This window comes from Barbus barbus (genome assembly GCF_936440315.1).
Source record: "Barbus barbus genome assembly, chromosome: 14".
NCBI lineage: Eukaryota > Metazoa > Chordata > Actinopteri > Cypriniformes > Cyprinidae > Barbus > Barbus barbus.
Window position 1 is genome coordinate 12,209,662 of NC_136742.1, and position 26,408 is coordinate 12,236,069.

A 26,408-nucleotide genomic window follows, 5' to 3' on the forward strand; every position below is an offset into this window, starting at 1 on the left:
CCGTGCCATCTGCAGATGCCAACTAAAGCTCTATCATGCAAAATGGAAGCCAGATGTGAACATGGTCCAGATGTGCCGTTGTGTCCTGTGGGCCAAGGCTCATTTAAAATGGACTGTTTCAAAGTGGAAAAGTGTTCTATGGTCAGACGAGTCCAAATTTGACATTCTTGTTGGAAATCACGGATGCCGTGTGGGAGACTTTCCAGCGTGTTATCAGCGTTCAGTTCAAGGGCCAGCATCTCTGATGGTATGGGGGGGTGCATAAGTGCATACGATATGGGCAGCTTGCATGTTTTGGAAGGCACTATGAATGCTGAAAGATATATAAAGGTTTTAGTGCAACATATGCTCGCCTCCAGACGACGTCTATTTCAGGGAAGGCCTTGTGTATTTCAGCAGGACAATGCAAAACCACATCCTGAAACTATTAAAACAGCATGGCTTCGTAGTAGAAGAGTCCAGGTGCTGAATTGGCCTGCAGTCCAGATCTCTCACCTATAGAGAAAATTTGGTGCATCATTAAACGAAAAATACGTCAAAGATGACCACAAACTCTTCAGCAGTTGGAAACCTATATCAGGCCAGAATGGGACCAAATTCCAACACCAAAACTCCAGAAACTCATAACCTTGATGCCCAGATGTCTTTAAACTGTTTTGAAAAGAAGAGGAGATGCTACACCATGGTAAACATGCCCCCATTCCAACTATTTTGAGACCTAAATAATAAGACCTAAGAAATAAGCTCATTTTGAGCATAAAATTTAAAACTTTCTCAGTTTAAACATTTGTTATGTTATCTATGTTCTATTGTGAATAAAATATTGGCTCATGTGATTTTAAATTCTTTTAGTTTTCATTTTATTCAAATTTAAAAAACCGTCCCAACATTTCTGGAATTTGGGTTGTAAAACTGAACACACTTTTAACACCACTCACTGGACATTAAGTCACATGCAAGAATATATTTAGCAGAAATATCACTACAGGAACATTTTTCCAACAAGCCCTGGTTGGACAACTAAAGTCTGCATCTGGAGAAAGCTTCCCATTAGCATACTTATTCATCTAATTGGACTTTTACTAGTCCAGGACCTCCTGGAAGTATGCAATTCGATTTTTGGGACCACATAACTTTTTAAGCCAATCACACAAACCATACATGTCATGTGACTACAATGGCATGATGTCATGACAACATTTAATGGCTGATATAAATCAGACTACCCCAAGCCCTTCACTAGCGACTATCCTGAGCTATGATGTGAGTCAACAAACATGGAAAAGCAAATCTACTATATTTACTATACTATACATATGAAACGTAAGCAATATTATATATATTATATATTGCAGGTTGTGTGGGTCAAGATGCTGTAATTACAACATCTACCAGTAGGGGCTAACCTGCCATCATGGGAACCAGCTAAATTTTCATCCCTTGATAATAAAAAAGAGAATCATGGCCATTACAAAGGCAAAGACTGAAAAAAAGTCAGTGCTGCATCCAAGCATCATAATTTGGACTCTCTGTGGCAAATGAAGCTTAAGACACTAACATTAGGTCACACTAAACTTTTGTTACACTGACTTTCATTTACATGTATGTGAAAGTGGGAGACTCAAACACAAGCTCAGGTGAATTTCTACGCATTTCATAGTTTAGGTTTAGTGAACTCTGACCTGCGAATTCGTAACACGTCAGGATGTACGACTAACAGATGAACAATATGTCATAGCGTGACAAACTCTTAAGCTGCAGGTTTACAGTGTTGCATGGAAGTTGATATTTTACTTTGTTATAAATCTATATATAATTTGTTATGTGCTGATTTTTTTAATTCAGAGTGGTCATGATTTAAAGTCAAATGCTTGTTCATTTTTGTTTGTGCGAGTGATCTGCACTTCTGTTATTCAATCAACAATTCTCCTGTGTCATTCTGAATGTTTTTGTCTTCTTTGATGGCTCTTTTGGAGTTAAACATGAGAGCTTTTGCAATGCACATGACCATATATGTCCTGCTGTTTATGTTGGATCAGCTGATGTCATTGTGGGTGTGCATGTTGTTTCTCCCTCTTTCAAAGTGGCTCTGGCCCTGACCGTAAATGACACTATTTTGATAACTTTTTTTTTTTTTCAGACTCTTTGATGTCAAAGTTATGAAAACATAAGTGACACCAGCATCCCGTGATCCTCGAGACATGGCTAAATGGCTGTCTTTAACAACGGATTTACTTCATTAAGCTTGTCATGGAAAACCAAATTCAAGAGTCTGAGGATATTCTGTCAGTTCTTGCACTCCCACAAGGCTTAACACACTTCCACATTCTTTTATTCTGAAAAACAAGGTCATTTGAGTAGGCTGTTAATAAAGGTGGGCTTGTCGGGGGAGGAGTGGGGGTACTGCATGCTGATGGTTATTTAAGGACACGGACCTGATGTTTTCATGATTTCATTGCCTCAAGAGGGTTACATTTTTTGAAGCTAAATGTCTGACTGGTTTGTTTTGTCTCATTTGAGCTGAAAACACAAACATAGGAGCCCTACCGTGAATGGAAACATAGATGCCCATGGCTTCTGCCGGACAATAAAATTAACACCTGTCGTACTACGGCAGAAACACCACTTGCTATTTAGTGGCATGCACAAGTGCAGCCTTGTTTAAGTTACACTGTATACATAACCCCAGCTCTTTCCAGCGGCTGGACATATCTTTTTCTTAAAGATTTAGGAATGTCAGCAAACAAAAACAAATATATAGTAAGTTTACTGGTGGTGATGTAAGGATTAATAAAGAACAAAAAATAAACTAAAACTAACAAAGGGGTGTAAATATTTATAACTCATATGGAAGGTCTCGCATTGAAATTTTATCATAAAAAGTTGCTTTTTTAAAATATTTTCATTAACGTTGCCATTACAAAACAGTAGTTTTCAGATCACAATTATTATTATTTTTTTAACTTGGTCTGCTTTTATCAAAAATCATTAAATGCAATTGTCAAAAGTGACAGTAAAGAAATGTTACAAGAGATTTCTATTTCAAATGAATACTGTTCATTTAACTTTCTATCATCTTTTTGTTTTTGTTTCTGCAAGAATATTAAGCAGGGACGACTGTTTTCAACATCGATAATAATAAGAAATGTTTCTTGAGCAGCAAATCAGCATATTAGAATGATTTCTGAAGGATCATGTGACCCTGAAGACTGGAGTAGCCTAATGATGCTGAAAAATCAGCTTTGCATCACATGAATTAATTATATTTTAAAATGCATTATTATTGAGTACCAAAAATTGCTGCATCACAGATGAGCAAATGTGTTTTTTTCTTTTATCTGAAAAACTTTTAAAAAATCACTTAAGCAAAAATATGTCCTCAGATGTCCAAAAATGTGTTCTTAGTGATAAAGCACTTCCAAATCAGTGTCTGACCGTTGAGAAGTAGACTGCAAAATTATCTTCATAGACATTAGCGACCACCAACATGAGAAACTTAGACGTTTGCATGGTTATTGCATGATAAAGAAAGAACATGATGTGACCTGAGGGGGTGGTATTGTAAAAAAAAAATGTTTTCCTTACAATTGAATTAAAAATTCACTTAAAAAAACTTTGTGTGTGTGTGTGAAGGAGATGCTATATGTATTTATTTGTTATTCGTTAATAGGTATTATTTTTATGTGGTTTTACTGGCTTAATAACAACTGAAGGCTTTGTAGAAAACTATGTTTTGACACTCTAATAAGCTCCTATATAGTCTGGCAACATGTACACTTTCAGGTTATTAATTCTAAATGAATTCTTGGCATTCATACCTGAGGCTTTTGTTAGAGGAGTAGAGTACTGTTACCGGTGTGACGCGCGTGCATCTTTATCTCCGTCAGCGAGCTTCCACACGCGCGTGAACGGACATCTCTATCACGTGACACGCAGATAAACTCTCCACGTGCTGGAAAAAATAAAATAAAGAAAAATAAATGATACAACTTCGAAAGACAATTGCGTGGATCATGTGATCTCACAAAACTCCCCTCAGAGACATTTGAGAGCCCCGCGGTTGACACTTTATTAAAGCACCCTCCCCAGCTGAGTGTTACATCCTGTAGCCCATTCATAAACTCCATAGAGAAACCAGGACAAAAGGCCTCGCGACGCGCGTCAGGGAGAGGAGGAGACGTGTAGCTGGCCATGTCTTTTTTCCCGCGCGGCTATTATTATCTCAAGGAAAGGGGCAATGACAATAGCGGTGGTCTCGAGCTGTCCTAAACGGCGTCCCGTCCTGACCTGAGGGAGGTCACGTACCACGATGCGGGTGCACGCGGTGCCACAGAGATGTAGGAGCGCGCGGTCTATCATCTCATGTCTGCCCCAAATAAACGCGTCAAAATGAATCCCAGACCAAAGGAACGGGACGCGACAATTTGGCATTAGAAATTTGTTGTATAAGAGTTTTCAAGAGGGAACTTAATGAGTGAGGAGCTTTGTTCAAATTAATCACAAATTGCATTACATAATTCTTCAGCTTCAGTAAACCCACAACATGAACCTGAATAGAGTGCTCTCCAGTCTATCAAAGCTGCATGGAAAATTCGTTTTGGAAAGAGTTAGAAACAGGCCTACTTCCACTTTTTGTTGTAATGAATGAATGAAACATGGTCCAGAATGAGGTTGTGGAATATACTTCAAATGAGTTCAACTTCATTATTACTTTACTGCCTGCTTTAGCTCAGTAAGACCATCACGTTTTCTTATAGTGCATTTGCATTCATGTATAAGGAATTTTGACAAAAAATATATACATATAAGGTAAAGGTAAATTATTTTCACTTAATAAATACTGCAGTTGGTATTTATCCTGCAAATACCGACTGGCTGGATTGAATCTACGGAGAAGACGCCTTATTATTGTTATTTTCGACATGATACTTTGGGGTAGCCTATAAGCGCACGTTTTCACTATTATACACATTATGTTCCGACACAAACAGTGACGCATTTTACGCGCTGTGTTCAAGGAAACACCTCGGACTGGATCTCCACCAGCCAATGGGAGCAGAGGGGGATCATTTAAGAAATCATTGATATTGCCAATGCGTCAAACACGAGCGTGTCAGCGGGACCCAGTGCGCGTATAAATACCGCGAGGCGACCCGGAGAGAGCTAGTCATTTTGGCGAGCGCAAAGCCAGCGAGGAACTCCTCATTTCAACTCAATTCAACTGATATTTATTTATTTATCTATTTATTCTGAGCCTTGCTTTGGGATGAACAGACTGCTTCTGAACTTTTTCTGGGTGGCAGCATTCAGCGCACTCCTGTCAGCGCCGGGGCTCCGGGCTTCTCCAGTGGTTGGTCAGGAACCTATTCGCTGCGCCCCGTGCTCCCCGGAGCGGCTGGCCGAGTGTCCCGCGGTGGATGCCGGCTGTGAGGAGGTGCTTCGAGAGCCGGGCTGCGGCTGCTGCCTCGCCTGCGCGTTGAAGAGAGGCGACTCTTGCGGGATCTACACTGCGCCCTGCGGCTCGGGGCTCCGCTGCTTGCCCAAACCTGGAGAAGCCCGGCCCCTGCATGCGCTCACCCGAGGACAGGCGGTGTGCACTGAGACCCCCGAGCCTGATCAGAACCAAAGCGACAACACGCCAGGTACCAGCGTTTAATAGGACTGCACCGTAGCTGTCCGTCCAATAGTGCATTGCATCATGAGATCTCGCTGATTCAACTGTTGGCGAGATTTCATCGCTTGATACTTTTAGATGTTTAGACATGCATCTTCAGCGAATAAATATAGCGAACAATAGGATCGACTATTGTAACAGAATTTCAGCTCTAAAATAGAAATTTTCACATCTAAATAAATATCTGCTTTATTAGCTATAAAATGTAAAAGGGCGCGCAGTCTGTCGAGGTTCGTAGCGCAAACGTCAATTATAGCTATTTAGCAAAAAAAAAAAAAAAACTTTCTTTAAAAAACACCTAAGTTTTGTGGTATATAAATGTATAAAGAAAATTATAGGCTACAAAAGATAAGATTTTTTGACCATTTACCGGCCAAAAGAATCTGGGCGGAAAGCGCGTGAGAGACGTTCCGTTGTCATGGTTACGTATTCTAGCTATCCTGATCGCCTTTTTTGGGCGACGCCAAGTTAAAATATGCGCTCTGACCTCGCCAATAATGCCCTCCTTGCCTTTTCTTTCAGATCACCCGGAGTCACACAACGGGCCAACTGCAGTGAATGAAGGCAGCTCAGCGGTCTTCGTGCCCGGCCACGGCAAGCCCTTCGACCCGCGGGTCATCACTGCTAAAGAGAGCATGAAGGCCAAAGGCAACGCAATACGCAAGAAACTCGTGGAGCAGGTGAGTCTAAAGCGCCTCAATTTTACGGATATGCATAAAGGCTTAGTAAAATGACACTCTGTTACACCGTGCGGCCACAAGAGGGCAGTAGAAGGTTTCTTGATTTTTTTCGTATGCTGCATGGGGATTTGGGATGCATAATTTGATGCATATTTCAGAGCAATTGCATTTAAGAGTGACTATATATAGCCAAAAAACAAAAAAAAATGTTCTTGAGGTTGTAAATAATAATAACAATGGATTATTAAATAAAAAAAATCATAATTAAATCATAACAAATAAAACTATATTTATAACGATAATCATTATTAGTAGTAGTTGTTGTAAAAGTAGTTGAAATTTATTATTATTACAACTGTTAATAATAATTTCCTAAACAACTGAAACAATTGTTAAAATATTAGCAATAACCATCAAATAAATGTTTGTGTTTTTAGAATTTCTTTGAAAAACTGTATTTAATTTGAAAAATGTTTCTAAATACCTATATTTGATCTTTTTAGGGTCCTTGTCATATTGAACTGCAGACAGCCCTTGACAAGATCACTAAATCACAGCAGAAACTGGGAGACAAAATGACCAGATTCTACCTTCCAAATTGTGACAAACACGGCCTCTACAAAGTCAAACAGGTAAGAAGAAGAGTTTTGTGTGCAAGTATGTGTTACAGAAACGTCTTGAGAGTTTGTTTGTAGGTATCTAAAGCTTAACGTGTGATATTCATCAACACGATGATATACGTGTGATGGCCGAGTGTTAGAACCACACTCCACTGAGAACTAGGCTGTGCATGCAAGCTTGTGTTTCTAGAGAATGAAGTAACCCATCTCACGCTCACTCTCTCTGTCTCGTTCTCCCCACAGTGTGAATCGTCTCTGGATGGTCAGAGGGGGAAGTGTTGGTGTGTGTCATCCTGGAACGGGAAGAGGATTCCTGGATCAAGTGACCTGCCAGCAGATGCCGAGTGTCCCGAGGAACTCAACCACTGAGCTGTCTCACACTTACACACACACATGCTGGGGGATCTGAAGTGTTCAACCACTGATCTCTCTCTCACACACATACATATTATACCACTGATTTGTATCATTATATTTTTTTATAAATATCTTAGTATTTATTTATTGTTAGTGGTGGTATTTAATTCAGGTACACTGTTTTTGATTGGTAAACTCCCTAAACTCACCAAAAAAGAAGAAAAAAAAAAAGAAAAATATTTATTTTTCTGTAAAGAAAATGAATATGTATTTTACATGAAGTACCCATACTTATTTATTTAAACTGAATGTATTCATTTCGATATCTGGATAAGAATATTTATTCTTTATGCCTTATACATATTTTTGTATGGTGTAAATCTGTATATTTGCTGTATATAGATGACTGTGTCTCTCGTCTTAAATTTCCTTCAGGCTTGCTTTGTTGGAAAGGACTGATATGGAAAAAAGCACTGCATGACCAAACCTCTTTGACACTGTCCTTACATTGCCATATTTTTATACTGTATATGTTATTATTATTATATTTTACTAATTAATTTTTAGTTTTTGTTTATAATTATTGAGATTAGATGGGCATAAAGGTGGGAACCTTTTCCCCCCACAATTCTGTTTTTTTTATTTTACATGCAAGAGTATTGATTTTCACAGCTTTTGAAACGGGTAACTGCCTGTTCCTACCTCTCTGTCTTTTAAGTTAAGATTTAGTTTTTTTTAAATCAAGTGTTTGTAAATTGCTTGTCTGTATGATCAAAGTGAGATTACAGTCTTACTGTGTTTGTCGATCATATTTGTGTTGTCTAATACTGTGGTCCATTTATTATTTTTTTAAGTGATGAGGAAAAGAGATTCAGAAGTTGCTTCACTCCAAAGCAGTCGCTCATGTGTATAATATATTTTTCATGGTTTGTAATTGTAAGTCATTGTGGGTAAAAAATAACTATTTAATAAATCATCTTTACAAGCACCTCAGTGTCAGCTATTTAAACTCGCCCTCAGGTCAGACGAGAAGCTGCGGTGAACTATGAAGCAAGATTGAATCAAACTCAATTAGTAATGTCAGGACAAAACAACAACACCTGAACGTAATGGGAAGCTGGTTAACAAAAACCACAAAGTGCAAAAAACTCGATTTCTCCTGCCAAGCTTGATTAAGTTCTGTCTTGTCTATATTTAAAACTGCCAGCAGGCAGAACCGTGTTTGTGTGCACATATGTGTGTCCTTATCGTGGTAATCTCAAATGGGGCGGACTAACTTTAGCTTGGTATTTTGGGGAACCGGGCTCATCCAGCTAGCGGTACCCCCTCCCATGGCACCACCCTTTACACCGTTATCTCAGTTTTGTAAACCACAGGAGACAAAATTTAGATGCTTCATTGAAATAATCCAGCCCTGCTTGACATTAGGGGTGTCTAAATGACTTGATTAGTAACAAACAAACACAATATGGAAGTAATTGTAGCACCTTGTTTGTGGTTTTACAATTAGGATTTTCATGGAATTTTAGAATTCATTATGGACACCTAAAATTAAGTTCGGAGGGAAAAAAAAGTACCTTCCTGAATGTTTGACCTCATCTATATGAGCGATTTCATTTCATGAATTGTGGCATCGCAGCTTCTTTTTTGAGAGTTGGCTGCGCTGACATGGCTCAGACAAGCAAATAACTATGCTAATGTGAATGGGGTCTCTGTGTGTAGATTTGAGGAGTAATGACCTGTGTGGGGCTCAAGCTAGAGTGTGAAATGAAGCGGTTCAAAGATGTTGACCCGTTACACACATGAGATTTTTAAATCTCCATTGCTCCCGGCACTCTGTTATACAAATGACAAAATTACTGTAGCTAACATATACGCGTTCTGTGAAAGAACCATTGTTTTGAAACTCTTGACAGTGACTCTAGTCACCTTATCTAAAATGAATGAATGGGCTCCAAATGTAAAAAAAAAAACAAATCAGAACTGAATACTTCAGAAATAGTTAATCCATGAAAATATGACATTTACGCACCCTTGTGTCATTCCAAACCTATATTTCTTTATTTTGTGGAAGAAGATATTTTGAAGAATGCACAAAATGTACAGAATTTTCAGTTTAGGGTGAACAATCCCTTCAATTTTGTAGAAGTTGTGAAATTACAGTCTGTCATCGTGTAAATAAAATAGTGTTTACATTTTTTTTATAAAAAAAAAACAAGGCATTAAATACAAATTATATTTGAACAAAAACATTTCCTTTCTTGAAGAAAGTGATAGCTGTATAATTTCTAGCTTAGTAACATAAAAATATTTTTAAAGAATCAAAATTTTAAATGAAACAAAAAAAAAGTAATTACCCGTGAACGGAGGGATCTTTACGGGTGAGAGACCCTGGCATTGCACAGAATGAGGGTGGCAAGCTTTCTTGAAGATCAACTAGCTTGAACATTGACCTTGATGTTCTTTGAAACACAAGCTTGGCCTCAGCTTTACTGAATCTTTGCGTTCACTTTACTTTAGCTTAGTTTAGTTTAGGTTAGCTAAAGTTAAGCTTAGATTTAGCTTAATTCATACCATAGAAGGCCTACATAACCTGAAGATTTAAACTAAATCTTACGCAAAACGATTTGAGGACAGAATCTTCGCTAAGCTAACAAAAGACACGTCGTACTCCGCACTGTAGATAAACAAAAAACAAAAACAAAAGACTTTAGTGATTATATTCCCAAAAATATGCTGAGATCTATGTTTCACTACTGTGCAATCAACGGGTCACTGAATTGTTCTCAAAGACATAGTTTGGATCAGCTTATATTTCTTTCTTGGATAAATAATCTTTTTAGCATAAAGTTCACATGCCTCTTTAGCTGGCCTGAAACAAAACATATATTCATATAACATTTTTTTTTTACAAGACAAAATTACAAGTTAAGGAAGGGCTAATAGCTTAGCACACTCATATGCTCTTTCCCCATAATCAAGTCAGATAAGGTGTAGCACCAAACATTTTTGTTTGTCTTTTCTTTAGCTGTTTGGGAAAGGGGTGAGCTTTTTGATGACGCTATGCTAATAAGCTAACGTGTGGGCTACCTCTCTGGCACCCTCCACCTTTCAAGTCTTTTCTCAGGAGGTCAGTTTTGAGACAACAACACTAGCCCTGGTTATCCAACATGGACGCCATGTTAGCCTGAAGCTTTCCTACTGGGGTGATAGATATGGATTTTTAGAGAGACAGAGGGCAAAAAAAAACCTGCGACACATATCCGCACGGGTTTTGTTAAGGCATCGATTTCACAAACTGCCATAGCTACACTCATTTTGCAGCGGTAATTAAGGGCACTGTAGCTTTACGTTTACATTCAAACCCATAAACAAGACGTTGCGCAAAATACATGCTTACAGCAAAGACTTAGAAATGTGATGGACAATGATAGTCAGCACCTGGAGCATCAATCTTATATTCAAAGTGCTTCATGATGTTTTGAAAGTGAGATAATGCCCACAAGGAGCATATCAATGCTGTCCCGACAACACAAGCTAACAGCTCTGCGTCTGATATAAACAAAACGGGCGTTCATCTAAGTATGTCCTGGTATAGAATCGTTTATAATTGGTCGAATTGTTTGATATATCTGTTGGTCGTAGTGACAGGCTGGAGTACATGTTCAAGAGGGGCCAAAGTGCATGAAGTGCTTGTGCTTCAGATGGAGTCTATGGCTAGAGCCACCTAGTGCCACTGAGCATGCCCAGTTTAAACGACCCTACACCAGGAGGGCAGAAACAGGAAGTAGGACTTAGAGAGAGCCGCTGACAGAGAGTGATACACGCTGTAGCAGAAAGAGAGACGGAACAAGTACACAACGTCCCTCGTGTACACAAGAGTACATATGCTCAGACATAGCGTGCCATTACGGAATTAAAATTTGCTTGCACTTTTGACTATGTTCACACTTCCCTCTCAGGATACAGTCCAAAACTAAAGACATGACATTCTCTCTGTCTCCTCTTCTCGTTCTCCCCACTCTCCTGAAGTGTAAAGTGAGTTGCTGGTCATGTGAGTCCATGCCTCAGCATACAAGTGGGAGGTCAGCTTTGGGACAGCACTTTTGAATTTGTATTCATGTAGTTCTTCTGGGGAGATATCCCTCTTTGTCTCCATGTTTCCACCACTCTGCCTCTCTCTTCCCTTCACTTTGTCTCCATGTTAATGCAGTGGACTTTCTCCTTTCCGTCGTAGCCGGGTATGGGTTCTCCATACTTGTCCACACACCAGCAGTAGCCTCTTCTGCGCCCTTTGGATGGACAACACTGCAGAGAGAGTGGGTGAGACAGAAAGAGTAATGCATATGAGATTTGGACATGTATATGCAAAACAGACAACATGCTCCGAATGGAAGAGAAAGTGGCATAAACACACATTTCTCATCGCATCACACTTAGGTGAGAGAGAGTAACACGGATACTAGAGCCAGAGAGAGAACAAGGGAGAGAGATTGGGGTAAAGGAATGCCAGAGAGGATTTAAGGGGAAGTATGTAAGGAAAAGACTCCATAGCAAGTGAAATCTGTTGAAATATATATAATTTGCACAACTATAAAAATATCCCATTTAATTTATATTCAGTGTGTGAATCATTCAACAGCTTTTGGGGAGTGTCAATTTGAATTTTTAGGGTGCAATTATTTATTATTATTATTTTTATGTGAACCCCAGTATCCCCAGTAGAAGGATCTATCCGAATGTTCAAATTAAACATTTCCCGTGTTTTCAGTTAGCCTTTGGTTAGAAATCTATCAGCTTTTCCCACATTTTTACACGCACACTAGGATGCATGTGAAAAATGTGTTCATAAATGTGTCATCATCAGTATAGTACTCGCTTGATTTTTCTTGCACTAGAACAAGAGATGGAACAACAATAACATCAGCAACAAACTACTGGAAACAGCAACAACAACAGATGCCTGCATTGACGAGCACTTGTGTGAATACAAAGACATTTTTATTGCTTTTGCAGAGAAATAGCGCAGACACTGGACAAGGATGAAATGAGCACATGCTAAGCGTTTGCATCAAAATTTTATATACTTTGGGGCGGGCTTTAGTCTACTAGCTTAGCCCTAGCAAAAGCTAGTTAAGAAAATATATTTTGATTAGCTACAAGATATTCTTAGTTGCGATGAGCATGTCTGTGTATGTGTCTATGTATCTATCTAATATGGATCCCTCAGACTGATTGTATCAGTTTTACTAATAGTTATCAAAAATTTTAAAATATTAAAAAAATGAATAGGCAATAATTTTAAATGTTTTACCATTACAATAACTAAGAACGAATGTCACGTTGAATATCAAAACATGCTTAGGCCTATCTCATGGCTGAGTGTAGTTATTTGTCTCGTGCTTGTCTTTCTCTCCTTTTTCTCCATCTAAGTTGGAAGAATGCATGCCTGCCACTCACAGTGAGTGTGTTTATATGTTTATGAGAAATAGAAAAATCAGTGCATCAAACAAACTGTCTTCTGTGGTTCAGAGGAATTTAACGGACACAGCAAGGTGTACACACACACACACACACACACAACAGTACTGTAAAATGATTTGCAGTGCGTACTTCCTGTGTTTGCATTTGCTGGTTATTTACATGCAAGTTTTGACAACTTGAGAATATCAAAATTCATAAACATACACATACAACCAAGTTTTGCTTTTATGAGAGGCTTAAATGTCTCTGTCAGCCTGCTGTTGATGAAACTGAGATTTTGTGTTCATAAAAACAGTTTAAAATGAGAAGTTAAATTTGACCAAGCTAAAATATTTGCCATGGACTGTTAAAGGGCTTCTAGGACTATTTTAGGAAACTGGCATAGACTGAAAGTCATCTGGAGCTTATTATACTACACAGGCAAAACAAACACACACATACACACACAAACAAACACGCACACCCACTCACACACACACATCCTCATGTGGTACATTCATTAGTGAAAATCTATTCTTTCAGACACAAGGGAAAAGAAGGAGGTAACAAACAAGAAAGAAAGAACGAAAGAAAGAAAGATAAACAGACATTGTGCGAAGAAGGAGTGGATGAGTCAGAGAGAGAGAAAAAGAGATCAAAAGCGGTTTTATTGAAAGAGTACCAAATTAAAATACCTCAAGCAGAACAAGAGCAGTCTGGGAATGAAACCTGGCCTCTACAAGGGGCTCCTTCAAATGCTACACTCATCCTTTCAATTTCAATTGTCTCTGCACCCACTTGATGTTTTTGCTATAACAAATATTTGTATTTGACTAAATAAGTAACATATCACTATAGACTTTTCATTTGTTTGGTTATGAGTTTATCTGCGTCTGAACAAAGAGAAAGAATGAGTGTACAGGAAGCTAGTGCTTAATTTGAAAATTATGAAGTCCCGGAACTAGGACTGGAATAAATAAATGGTATGAAATAAATTAAAAACGTGCGTCACAATCTTGCTTATAAACGTACATTAGGAAAAATGCCTTTCCTAATAATTAATGAATTACGGTTACCTTTTGTACTTTTTTAATATTTCAAGTTATCGACCACATTAATATTATACTTGCTTATTCATCAAACACATGGTCATTGCATCAATTTCTTGCAGGGGCGTATAAGGTGGGCGATCCACTAAAATAGGTGCTGGATCCAATTCCAGAGGAGGTGAATCCGGATCCTGCTTGTTCCGGCACAAATTAAGCCCTGCAGGAAACTACTAAGTGCTGAGCTGCTATGTATTATGGGAATGATCCATTCAGACTGTACAGGCACACAGGATGCTTTCTGTTTGATGTAAGAGGGACTAATAATGACTAAAGTTAGGTATTTCATTGTACCGCTGTGTCCTAACCAGGCAATAAAAGTGATATTTTTATTTTCTATTTATTTGCTGCCCCCGAGTGAAATCTAATTAGTCCCAAATCTTGTTCCATATAACAACATAGTGAATGTCAAGTTCCATATGACCAGAGTGTCAAGTACATTACATATTACAATACTGTACATACCCTCAAAACGCATAGTGGCATGATTGATGATTGATTACCGCATGTCTACACATATGTGTGTATGTGTCTGCACTGTAAAAAAAAAAAAAAAAAGTTGGGCAAACTTAAAAGTTTAAGGCAAAAGTTCTCAACTTATTTTTAGGAAATTTCTTAACTTTTTGTTGCATAAACTTAAAACAAGAAGTTGAGAAAACTCAAAAATCTGCTGAAGCTGGATGCCTTGAACTGTTAAGTTGGCTCAACTTTTTTTTTTTACAGTGTGTATCAGAGAAAGACAGAATGGCATAAGTAAGGTGTGGGGTACACCCTTGTCAGCATGGCGATTTCTGGAGGTTGCAACACAACATACCTGTGTTGTGAATGTATATCTATGTAAAAGAGGGAGAAAGAGAATGTGTATACATGTCTAACTGTATATATATATATATATATATATATATATATATATATGTGTGTGTGTGTGTGTCACAAAGCAAGCCTCAGTCAACGTTGGCCCATAATGATGCCCTTATGGGCAGCAGGAAGGCAGAAGGGCATTAAAAGCAGCCACAGGGTAAACACAGACTCATAAAACACACACACACACACACACACACACAATATGAGAATGCAACAACTGCATGTGAATTAGAATGGTGGTTGTTTTCTTTGCCAGACTATACGAGCAGTGTGTGCATGTGTGCTTGTGTCTGTTAGGTAGTTTGCCGTTTGTGATAGAAGATGCCCCTGGAGTACATTATCATTATATAGTAATTTTGGTGCAACTGCAAGCACAGATACTAGACAAATAACAAGTATGAATATATATCGACAGAGTCTCCAAGTCAGAATCAGAGAGAACTGATAGTCCGAGAAGACCTATCCTGGAAAAGTCTGTGTCTTTGCAAAGTGTAGTTTGAAATATTTGTACTGTGTGTGTTTGGTTCTTGGGTGACCATATCTGTTTATTGGTGTTTGAGTGGAAGTGTGTGCACCCTGGATCATTCCCAGCATGCCTGGCATTCTCTTCTAGTCTCTCAACCCGCATCACTGAGATCCTATTCAGCCTGAGAGATTAAGTGGACTGCCTGGCCCTGGGAGAGCAAGGAAAGCCAGTAGATCAGGGGGCCGTGCAATGCTCCAGCCCAGCGCAGGAGTACAGTAACCTGGGTGAGAGATGCGTCTGGATTGGGAAGGGTAGAGGGGGGGTTGGCGGTACTGGGGCCGGCATGCCTGGCCTCCGCTAACACACTGAGCCAATTCATATAATCAAGGCTAAAATTAGCATGGATTGGACTCTGCTCTCCCCAGGAATGGCCTTCAGACACACATACCCCCACATACATATACAAACACTCCCATTACAGATCTTATTCCGGGGAGTGTAGGGACCCCCAGGCATCCAGGACATCTACAGTTCACTTGTGTGAGTATGTATGCACAGGAGTTTGTGCATGTTTGTTTTTGATGCCAAAATAAAAATGAATGACTGTGATCTTAGGGTTGACCAAGACTTAGGCTTCGGCTTAAATTACCACGATGGAAGCAAATAAATTTCAGTTGGAGTCAGTCGGAGGGGAATCTGATCAGATTGATCTTCATCATGTGCGGACACAGCCTGTCATACAGATGTTCTTCTACTATTACCAGAGATCCAAGCATAGGGGTTTGATTTTACAAAACAAACTAAACTATATTTGTGCAAGCCAGATACAGGAAAGGATGTGGCATGGTTTGAATTTATGTTGTTTAAATAACATAAATTCACTCACGTATACGGTTTGTCTTTGTGAAAACCACTAGACATTGATTAGTTAAATTGTTAACCTGTCACTGTCCTTTCTCTCAAAAATGGATTTTAAATGGACATAGGATAATAATGGACAGAGGGCAGGAACAGGATTGGAAAATGCCAAAACCAGATTTGCTCCTACATTTACTGTTGGAGCATAAGAACGGTCTCCAAAACTTTATTTGATACAGGTGCCACTATGAATCCCTCTTAGATACTCGTGCAAACCATCTGCAAGACCCTTGTCTTTCCCCAGAAAATGAAAATTTTTCTTGAGACCTGAACTTATCACTTTCTCTTCACTCTGAGTTCTTATCCCTAGAGCACAGCCAGTTTTCTCCATAAACCCAGGGTCCCTTCAATGGGCTACATGTTCAATGGAACCATATGCTATTAAGCATGTGTGTGGGTATATGTGTGCATATCAGGGTAGACTTCATACTCTATAGATTCAGCATAAAGCAGCTCCTAAGCAACATTTTTTTAACATTGATTCTAAATCTGATCCTCTTTTTGAAACATTTCCAGCTCTATCTCTCCAGTGTTGTCATTAGGCCTTCGGGGTCACTGTGGTATCTGTCAGAGAGGTTTTCCAAATTCACCCATACTCATTAGGGCCATTCAGACAAGGCTTTTTGACGCATGTTCTTAATAGGGGGTTGCGGGTGACTCACAAATTTCCGAGAATTGCATTTGCCCCCACCAGCCACTTTGTTCAGACTCACTCATGCACCCCGTCAGTTGAGGAAACATCAGATACTTTCAAGAATCAGCATGCACATACAAATAGGCCCCCACCTACTTTTCCAATACTGTTGTGACAGTTGCCATGACAGTTACGTATCATCTTGTACACGGATGGTGGTAGAATAATAGTTTGAGAATCTGGGCTGATTACACAAAGGATGTTTGATCCCAGGTAAGGATGGTCTAAAAATAGGATGTCTATTTCCCCCTTGAGCAAGGTACTTAGCCACATGGGGGATAGGCCCTGTAATTGGTGCAAAGTAAGTGACTTTAAATAAAAAGTATCTGCAAAAGAAAAGTCAAGACACTCGGGTAAAAGTTAATTACCTGCTTTTTCTTGTAGAAACCCTTTTGGTCACAGTTTGGAATGCGGAAGCCTCTTGGGTTCAGCACATTTGAGATCTTTAAAATCTTCATAACACTCTCCATCTCCCGACGACACGGGCCCTGTGCACACACAGAGAATGCAGAATTACAGGAAATATCCTACTTGCAAACATGTGAGGAGGTTGGATATGCAAACAAGTAGAATGGGAATAGAATGTACTCCACTCCAATACATGCTTTGTCTTAAAAATGCATGTTGGCGGAAGAACAGTGCGTGCTTACATATTCAGTTTCTCTCTTTGACCCCAGACTGAAGTTGTGAATATCTGTATGAACCTCACTGGAAACTGGTTCCCCTTTAAAGGTCTGACTTTTCTTGAATTGATCTCTTTTTATCATCTCCTCTTTGGGGTGTGACATGGGATCTATGGGCTCTATTGCCGTCCTCAGCCCTCCTTGCGTGTCTCCGGAAACAATTGTTGTGTCCTGGACTGTCTCAGCTCCCCCGGCACCTGTTTCCCTGGTACCATTGGAGATATGTTCCTCTCCTTCCTCTTCAGGGTTATCTGAATCAAAAGATAAGTGTATTAAAGGGGTCATCGGATGCCCATTTTCCACAAGTTGATATGATTCTTTAGGGTCTTAATGAAAAGTCTGTAACATAGTTTGGTTAAAATTTCTTAATGGTAGTGTAAAAAAACACCTTTTAAAACCTGTCAAAAACAGCTCTTGTCAGAGCAAGCCGTTTTGTAGCATTTTCCTTTAAATGTTAATGAACTCTGCTGACCTCGCCCCTCTCTTCCGAGCCGCTCTCTGAGGGACTGTTTACTTTAGTGAACAGTCCACTAAACAGTCCACAGTCCACTTTATTCATCGTGAAACTTGCTAATTAGCACATTATTAGGAAAGGCAATTTGCAAAGATTCATTAAAAACCCTTATACTCAGTTCTTCTGAATGATTTGCACGCATTTAGGCAGATCAGGGGGCGCATTCCCTTTAAAAACAAACGTAATTCACTGCGTCTTCGGCGGCTCAGATGTCGGGAGTAAATGACGACTGCTATATTCATTATTACATCCAACAACTAAACACTCCAATCGCTTAATCTGAGACATCTTGTCTTCCCCTGCACCGGAGTCGACACAATGGTGGACAGCTCAGGGCGGGTCTAAGCTAAGATGGCCTTGTCAATCAACTATCGTGGGTGGGAGCGGCTTGTGCAGAACTATGTCATTCTGACAGGGCTCTCAGAACAGCCTGATTTGAGAAAGGGGATTTTAAAATAGGGTTTTAAAAAAAACACTTGGGTGGATTTTTATCATTATAGGATAGATGTGTACACACACTTCCAACACACATTTATGTTCAAACAACTTGTAAAGTGAATTTTGGATCCGATGACCCCTTTAATGCATATGTGCAATCTGACTATTAACAAAAGCAGGATTCGTACAACTGCATCTTTTCACATGAAACAGAATAGCACAGGGGGATCCAATCCTGCTCCTGGAGGGCCAGTGTGCTGCAGAGTTTAGCTCCAACCTGCCTCAATACACTTGTCTAGCAGCTTCTAGAAGACCTTGATTAGCTGGTTTAAGTGTGTTTAATGAGGACTGGTCTAAACTCTGCAGGATAGCAGCCCTCCAGAACTGGACAGCCCAGGAATAGCATAAGGCTAAACATCTATTAGCATATAGAGTAGATCACTGATGACATCAATTTGTAGGCCAGTCATGATGGCTATTTTGCTATCGGTTCCCTGGGAATTTCTTTTAGCATAATGGTTTAAGTAAGGTGTGTGCTTACACTACTTGAAAAGACTTATTGAGTCTTACCTAAAACCAGAATTGTGAAGTTGTTGTTTTTATTTAAAATGCTTTATTTAAAAGTTGCTACAATTGTTTTCCGATTCGTCAACCCTGTGGTACTTGTAATCATTATTTAGCAACATTTGCTTCTGAAAAAAGCCAGAAGCTTCCAAATTCAGTTTTGAGCTATGACTCTGTAATTTATGGAGTAGAATAAAATGTGAAAGTCTCTGCAAGTAATGTTTACCACAGGCCTTATTTCACTCATAAATCGAAAAACCGCTATTCTAAAAAACCATTGGAAATTCCAGAGGGAACTCATGGCTAGAAAATGCTAATTCTCTTCCAGCTTTTAGGACAACAGACTGAACAGCTCTATTCTAAGATTCTTCCCCACCAGAATAGGCTTTTTACTTGCTTTTACAAGCAAGCATTTACAATAGAAAGTGTAAAAGGTCATCAGAAAGACACAAAAAAGTAGCAGAAGAGAAAGAGATATAGAAAGGGGGGTGGGGAAGCAGGGGAGTGAGAGTATTTATAGTGCACCAAGTTACAATCGTTATAAGCAGAGGACAGACCACCTGACCCGAAACCCAGAAACCAAATACGGCTACAGAACGGAGCATTTGACTGCCTTCAACTAACATGGTCCGATAGGATTGTCTAACAAACAAACATCACATGCTTTCCTCACTGTGCCCAGCTGAAGCTTTGCTGTGGGTGCTCACAAAATCTATTCAATGCAAATGTGGTTTCATTGTGGTCTAAATGTCCTTTCCTCTCATCCCACACCATTCCTCAATACGTGAACCCTATACTTATCCTACTAAATAACATTTAGATGTATTATTAGTGCATTTGTATCAACATCCCTATTTCACTTAATTATTATTTACTTTTAACTACTAGAGCCATTATGAGAAAAGTTCAACCTCTGTCATCATCTACTCATCCGCATGTCATTAAAAACAAGTGGTATTTTGTAACTCAAAATAAATTATTGAGGAAAATGATAAGGCTGCTCTTTTCCATACAATGAAAGTGGGAGGTAACCAGTGGCTGTGAAGCTTCGAAAATGTGACAACACTTTGTGTAATGTTTCGGTATGAAATAACTTCTTTATAAAGCATAGCACACTTGACACCACACCCAAATTCCATTGGTTCCTACATATACAGTATCATGAAGGTGCAAAGTTGGAATGTGCAGAAAAATGAAGAGGATTAGAAAGCTCTTTTTTTAAGTGAATAGCAAGTTAAAAGTCGTTTTGTTCCTCCCAGAAAACATTTGTATGCCTTTTTAAGCACAAAAGTCATATAGACTATGTTTATGGTGCCTTGTTGAAGCATGACCATGTCCAGTCACCAATTTTCCTTTTAAGAAAAAGAGCAGCACGGACACTCTTAGATATCTCTAGATAACGTAGGGGCTTGATACGTTTCGAGCAAGGATACAGTAAGTAGATGTTGATGCAAATTCCCTTTTATTTTCCCAGACAAAATATTTGCTCTTCTCTTGTATGTCGTTTTGATAAGAAAAACTCTGCCAATAAGCTAAATGTAGAGAGCTCGTCGCCGGCACAGATTTCGCAGGACAACTTCATCACTTTTTTAAATGTGCCTTTGAGCAGCCATTTACTGTGGACAAAATGCAAGCACTTGAGACACAATGTCCCAAATTGCACTCTAGTTTCTGTTTTTACTAAATGCATGGTAATTTCTCAAATGCAAGCAAAAGCAGTTGACTAGTAAAGGGTCCAGCGAGTAGTGCATTTGTCAGCTTCAACAAATGCCTGGTGAGAGCGTTGGGCGAAGATGAATTATGGCATTGTTTAAACATGCTGTCCTCTTGGGGTTTTACAGCTCTTGTCTGTTGAATAAATATTCAGTCTCTGGCCGTACAAAACAAAGCAGAGCTCTCGCAGGAATGAGAGACTAATAAACAGCTAGAGCAGAAGAGAAAGAGATATTTAGAAAGAAAGACAAACAAAATGGGCTATTAAATATGGAAAGTGAGAGAGAAAGACTGGGAGAGAGGGTGGTGGAACAGGACTGGCATCGAGAGATAGATGAAGGTGCACAAGATCTGAATATTATGACGAACTGTAGAGATAGTGGACAGGATTCAGCAGAGTGGAAGAGTAAAGTGAAAACAGATTTTCCATGTGTGTGTATGCGAGTAAGTGCGCACTTGTGGCACACCAAACACTCCTCTGTAGCCATGAAAGCTGCTCTCCAAACCAGAATTAAACTATGCCTTCATTGACGATGACATAACAACAACAACAGCAACTTCTGCAACATAACAACTCGATCAAGGTAAGCAATTGTAATGATCGCATATAATGATGGCTTATAACATGTGCGACATGTCGATGCCTGCTTCCCTTGCATGACCCACCGTACCTTCCACATAAACAAATCCAGGACAGAGGAAGAGAATGGAGGGCTATCTAATTCAGGAACTTGAAAAACATCAATATTTAACCCCAATATAAACTTTTAGAACTTGTTGTGCCTTTTTCCAGCACCTAGTGGCCCATTTTGAGTCACTCAACCTCACTATTTGTTCAATCCCAAATGAGCAAACAATTTATCATTCTGGCAAAATGGGTAGAACGTAAATGAGAGGGTGAAACAGATGCAGAGTTTTTCTTCTCAAAAGTAAAAATGAGTGACTGGGCACAATGCAGGTGAATTTCACTATCAAGGCTCGGGACGAGAATGAATCCGCCTCTTCGGAGAAATCTGCATGATTAAGTATATAACTGCATACGCACAAACAACGTCATAACTCATAACCTCATGATCTTTCATTCCTCTTGCTCCGCCACGTTCCCACCCAGAATCATGCTGGGCCACACTGCTACCAGACCAATCAAGCCCTGCAAAAATATAATAATTCATGTGTGGCAGAGCCATGGGGTGGAGCCACGCACACCATGGCAATGGAGCCCTGCTCTCTGGTTGGCCAGAGTGTGTAATTACCATAAAGTGTGGTATGATGGGAAAGGAGCACTGAAAAGCAGCATGGGCTCAAATGAAAGGGCAGCGGAGGGAGAAAACATGAGGTAAGGCACTACTGTAAAACAGTTGGCGCCCCCAAACTGCTTTTTAAAAGTGACTCTGGGTCCTAACAATAGCCTTTGTGTGTGTGACAATGTCATGGTTGATTGCTTCAACACACCACAGCGGCTCTGTCAAATAACTAGAGAGGGTAAAAACAAATTCAGTCGGCTAGCTTGACGTCAGTTATGACCAAGAATGCTACTTATTTTGGTTGTGTGGGTCCACAGCCTTCCCTCTCTCAAGGAATTCACTAGGATTTAATGTCTTGGCTAGGTGAAAGCTAATAAATGCGTACTAAGTGATGCAAAACCTTCGACACGGTTGCCGCTGGATCTATTTTCAGCTCGCCCGCAAGGAAATGGCTTTGTTAGAAATCCTATGCCAATCATTTCCATTTCGCTTGTTTCTTGACCCTGTCAATGGAGAGCGCGGAGTTCCTGAGCCAGTAAACAGCTAGAGAGCATCATTCACAAAACGGTGGTCTCCGCTCTTCTGCAGAGACTATATATAAACGAATGTGGCATTCTTAACGATTGGGTTGGTGAAGCCAAATTTTAGTGCACACACACAGATACACAGAGCTGTTTCTCTCTCCATCTGTGGCTCTCTCTCTCACACACACATACACACCACACACATAAAACAGCATAGAGAGGCTGCTGTAGCGCTGAACCTCGAGAACAACGGCGGTAGTGTGGGGCCGTCTCTCGGTGGCTGGACTTCATGACGACTGCCTGTTACCGGAGGTCGCTGCGTCATGCCAGTGTTCTGAAACTCTGACCTACCTGCTCAGGATGACCTACCAGTAGTCATGTTTAAAAATATAATATCTCATCAGGCAGAAAATAACCTGTTGGGATGTATTACCAGCGTAATGCCTTAAAAACACAAGCAGAATGTGTTGTCATGCAGAAAAAACATATCAGGATGTCAACACGGGTAGCTTATCTTGTTTATCTGGAGTAACCCACAACCCTGAAAAAACCTGTTTAGAGATGCTAATGTCTATATTGTGGCATGAGTGCAGTGAAATGCTGTGGTATGTGCTGCATCTTATGAAAAGTCAGTGAAAAAGCCCCCACCCCATACACAGGCCAGGCTGTAAATTACGGGGGATTTGGGTGTCTGACACCACAAATAAGGCTTCACTGCTGAAAAAAAAAAAAAAAAAAAGTTTATTGATGCTACCTGGTCTCCCAGTCTAGATATGCTGGTCTTTATCATTTTTATCCAATATATTAGCCCAACCAAGCTCGGGGACCAGCTAAGACCATCTTAGGCTGGTTTAAGCTGTTTTTGTTGAAAGAATGTGTGTACACAGTATATGTGTGTTTATACACCTACTAGTATGTATAAATGTTTACTAACAACGTTTCAGTGACCAAAAAAGTTAGATTACAAGTTAGTCAGAATGCACTTCTGAATAAATCTCCTTCGCCTTAAGAGGTAACCATAGCAACAGTATGCTGCCCGAGTGTGTATCGGACGCAACATCTACGAAACGCAAGTCCGGTCATTATTTATCATTTATTAAACAAATCGCAGGTATGTAACAAAAAGTTTAAATTTAACTCACAAAAATTCTGCCCCCTATTAAAGTCACCGAATAAATAGCACACTGCTCATACTGTACACTAACAGACGCTCACGCTGAGCGGTGAAATGACGGCTGTGCGTTATTTACAGACAAACCGTGCGCGCTTACCGTGTCCGTGCGATGGATTGCCGCTGGGCTTTTTGTCCGGTGCCTTCGCACACACGCCCCGTCCCTCCAGCAGAGCCTGCAGAGGTTTGCTCTCCCCGGGGCGATGTTGACAGCTCAGCCCGGTACCGCAGCGCCCTGTGTACACTCCGCACGCCTGGCCCTCGGTTAACGGGCAAGTCATGCAGCAACCGCAGCCCGGCTCTTTTACCGGCTCGGCGCAATCCTGGGGCAGCGGTTTACACAGCACCATCGCCCCGTCGTCACATGGCTCGCAGCGGACCACTGGGCTGACGCTTGCAGCCCGCCGGACGAAAGCTGCGAGCAGCGCGGTCAGGCAGAGCGCACACAGTCCCGTCATGGAGCCGAAGCGCTGGAGGGGGTAGATGCGTGGAAAAACGGTGCGTCAGATCACCTCACCTGGATATATGATTACACTAAAGCCTGAGCTCTCAACATATGCCTTGGGAATGTAGCGGCGCTTTGGCTTAAATGCTGCTGTCACGTCGGTTTGACTAGACTGTGGACGAAGCGGCTGGGTCTCTCCATCTGTAAGTGAGTTTAAGTGGAACTTCAGGTTTTATACAGGCAGGAAAAGCACGGGCACTAAGTCACTCCCCCCGGTATGAATTATGTAGTCACCGGTCTCGGTCTTAAGGGACCGCGCGCATCCTTAATGAAATCATTCAACACAAGAAACATGGGTGGAAAACAGGGAAATCTTGCGAGGGCTTTTAGACCGGTCATTATTGTCATTTATGGACATTTGGAAAGCTGAAAAGGGTAGCGGAGTAACACCTGTTGACGCCGCTAAGGTAATGTAAGCAAAGCAACACATCATCATGTACATCAAAAATAGCCTATTATGAATTTATGTAGACTAATAAAAATTAGCAAAATTAAACTGCTTGGATGCCCCAATAATAATAAAAAAAAAGTATGAAAGGCCCCTATGTTTCCTGGTCACAGTTGTAACTGTTGAATCAACTGCTCAAGAACAACAATTTCACTTATAAACAAATAAAGTAACAATTCAATATGTGACCCTGGACCACAAAACCAGTCACAAGTGTCAATTTCTTGAAATTGAGATTTAGACATCATCTAAAAGCTGAATAAATAAGCTTTTGTTAGGATATGACAACATTTGGTCGAGATACAACTATTTGAAAATTTAGAATCTGAAAAAAATCTAAATATTGAGAAAATTGCCTTTAAAGTTGTCCAAATGAAGTTCTTAGCAATGCATAGCCTATTACTAATCAAAAATTAAGTTTTGATATAGCCTATTTACGGTAGGAAATTTACAAAACTATTTTCATAGAACATGATCTTTACTTAATATCCTAATGATTTTTGGCATAAAAGAAAAAAACTATAATTTTGACCCATACAGTGCATTGTTGACTATTGCTACAAATATACCCATGCTACTCATGACATGGTTTTATGGTCCAGGGTCACATATATTCTGATTATATTAATGTCTGAATTTATTTTAAAATGAATAGTCAGGGTTGCGCTATATTTAATTCTTCAATAGATTGCAAACGAGGCAGTGAAGGATAGAATTAGCCTAGTACAGTGCATTCAATGGACTGTACTGTTGTTTAACAAAAAAACATAATTATGGAAAGAAACATTGTAAAACAATTTGAAAGTTGTGTGTTGCAAAAAGTACGTGATCTAAACCCTTTATACAGTGTGTGCCATTGAAAAGACTGTAAGCCTATCCCTCACAACCTCATTTCATCCGCGTTAAATTCAATATGGCATCTAACCTGACTAGGGTCTATTGGATACACCCATCCATCTATTCACTTGTCCTCTTTAGGGTCACGGTACATTCAATACAGACAAAAAGAAAACTGTTAACAATAGAAACATCAGCTTAATAATTATTGAAAAAATAACAGCAAATAAAATGTGCACAAAACATTTTGTAAAAAAATTATTAAATTCACTGTATATATTTCCAAAATATTACAGAAATATTTTAAAATTATAATTTTTTTTTTCTGAGAAATACTTTTAGACTTGCCTCAAAATATCCAAATAGGCTGTTGAAATGGCCTGATGGATGCATCCGTTTATTTTTAGAACAAAAAATTACAATGGAAACCTAATGCAATGGCCTAATACAATGACAGTAAGGTGTGTTCTAATATAAACATACAAAACATTAAAAAACCAGCCCAGACTAATTTGTACCAATGAATATTAGAGGAACTCTCTGAACACTGCAGAATTATGTGGAAAATGCACTTTGGGTGGTCAGGCATTAGCGGTCTCATGACACCTGCTGTACCAAGATCAGCCCATTCATCCATACAGAATATTCACTGACCATTTGCAACTTTTCACCATCCATTCATCTATCCAACTAGTAACCTTGAGCCCCGTGACTCCTCATTGGGCCTGTGGGAGAAAAATGTTGACCCGTGAATTTTCACGACAGGCCTGCATCCTTTCTCTTTTTCAGTCAATCTCTCCTTCTCACTGGGTGGTAAGAGATGATTAGAGTGTGGGTTGGATGTTGGATTGTGCTGCTTCAGCGCCGAACACCCCTCCTGCCTCTGCTCTGTAATAACACAAAGTCTGTACAGGCTGTACAGCTC

The 26,408-nt window shown here is 39.8% G+C and overlaps 2 protein-coding genes across 2 annotated transcripts; one reads left to right on the forward strand and one right to left on the reverse strand.

The window, feature by feature from the left end:
* Positions 1-4,958: 4,958 nt before the first annotated feature.
* On the forward strand, positions 4,959-7,541 carry LOC306880609 (insulin-like growth factor-binding protein 1). Its single transcript, XM_079434241.1, has 4 exons — positions 4,959-5,642; positions 6,197-6,354; positions 6,858-6,986; positions 7,218-7,541. Exons 1-4 carry the CDS (start codon positions 5,267-5,269, stop codon positions 7,341-7,343), a joined length of 789 nt encoding a protein of 262 aa, XP_079290367.1. The 5' UTR covers positions 4,959-5,266; the 3' UTR covers positions 7,344-7,541.
* A 1,826-nt stretch (positions 7,542-9,367) lies between these two features.
* Positions 9,368-24,344, reverse strand: LOC306880607 (insulin-like growth factor-binding protein 3). The gene is made up of 4 exons (XM_079434239.1): positions 23,794-24,344; positions 17,493-17,776; positions 17,211-17,330; positions 9,368-11,639 (listed from the first exon to the last, which is right to left on the reverse strand). Exons 1-4 carry the CDS (start codon positions 24,149-24,151, stop codon positions 11,520-11,522), a joined length of 882 nt encoding a protein of 293 aa, XP_079290365.1. The 5' UTR covers positions 24,152-24,344; the 3' UTR covers positions 9,368-11,519.
* Positions 24,345-26,408: the final 2,064 nt, after the last annotated feature.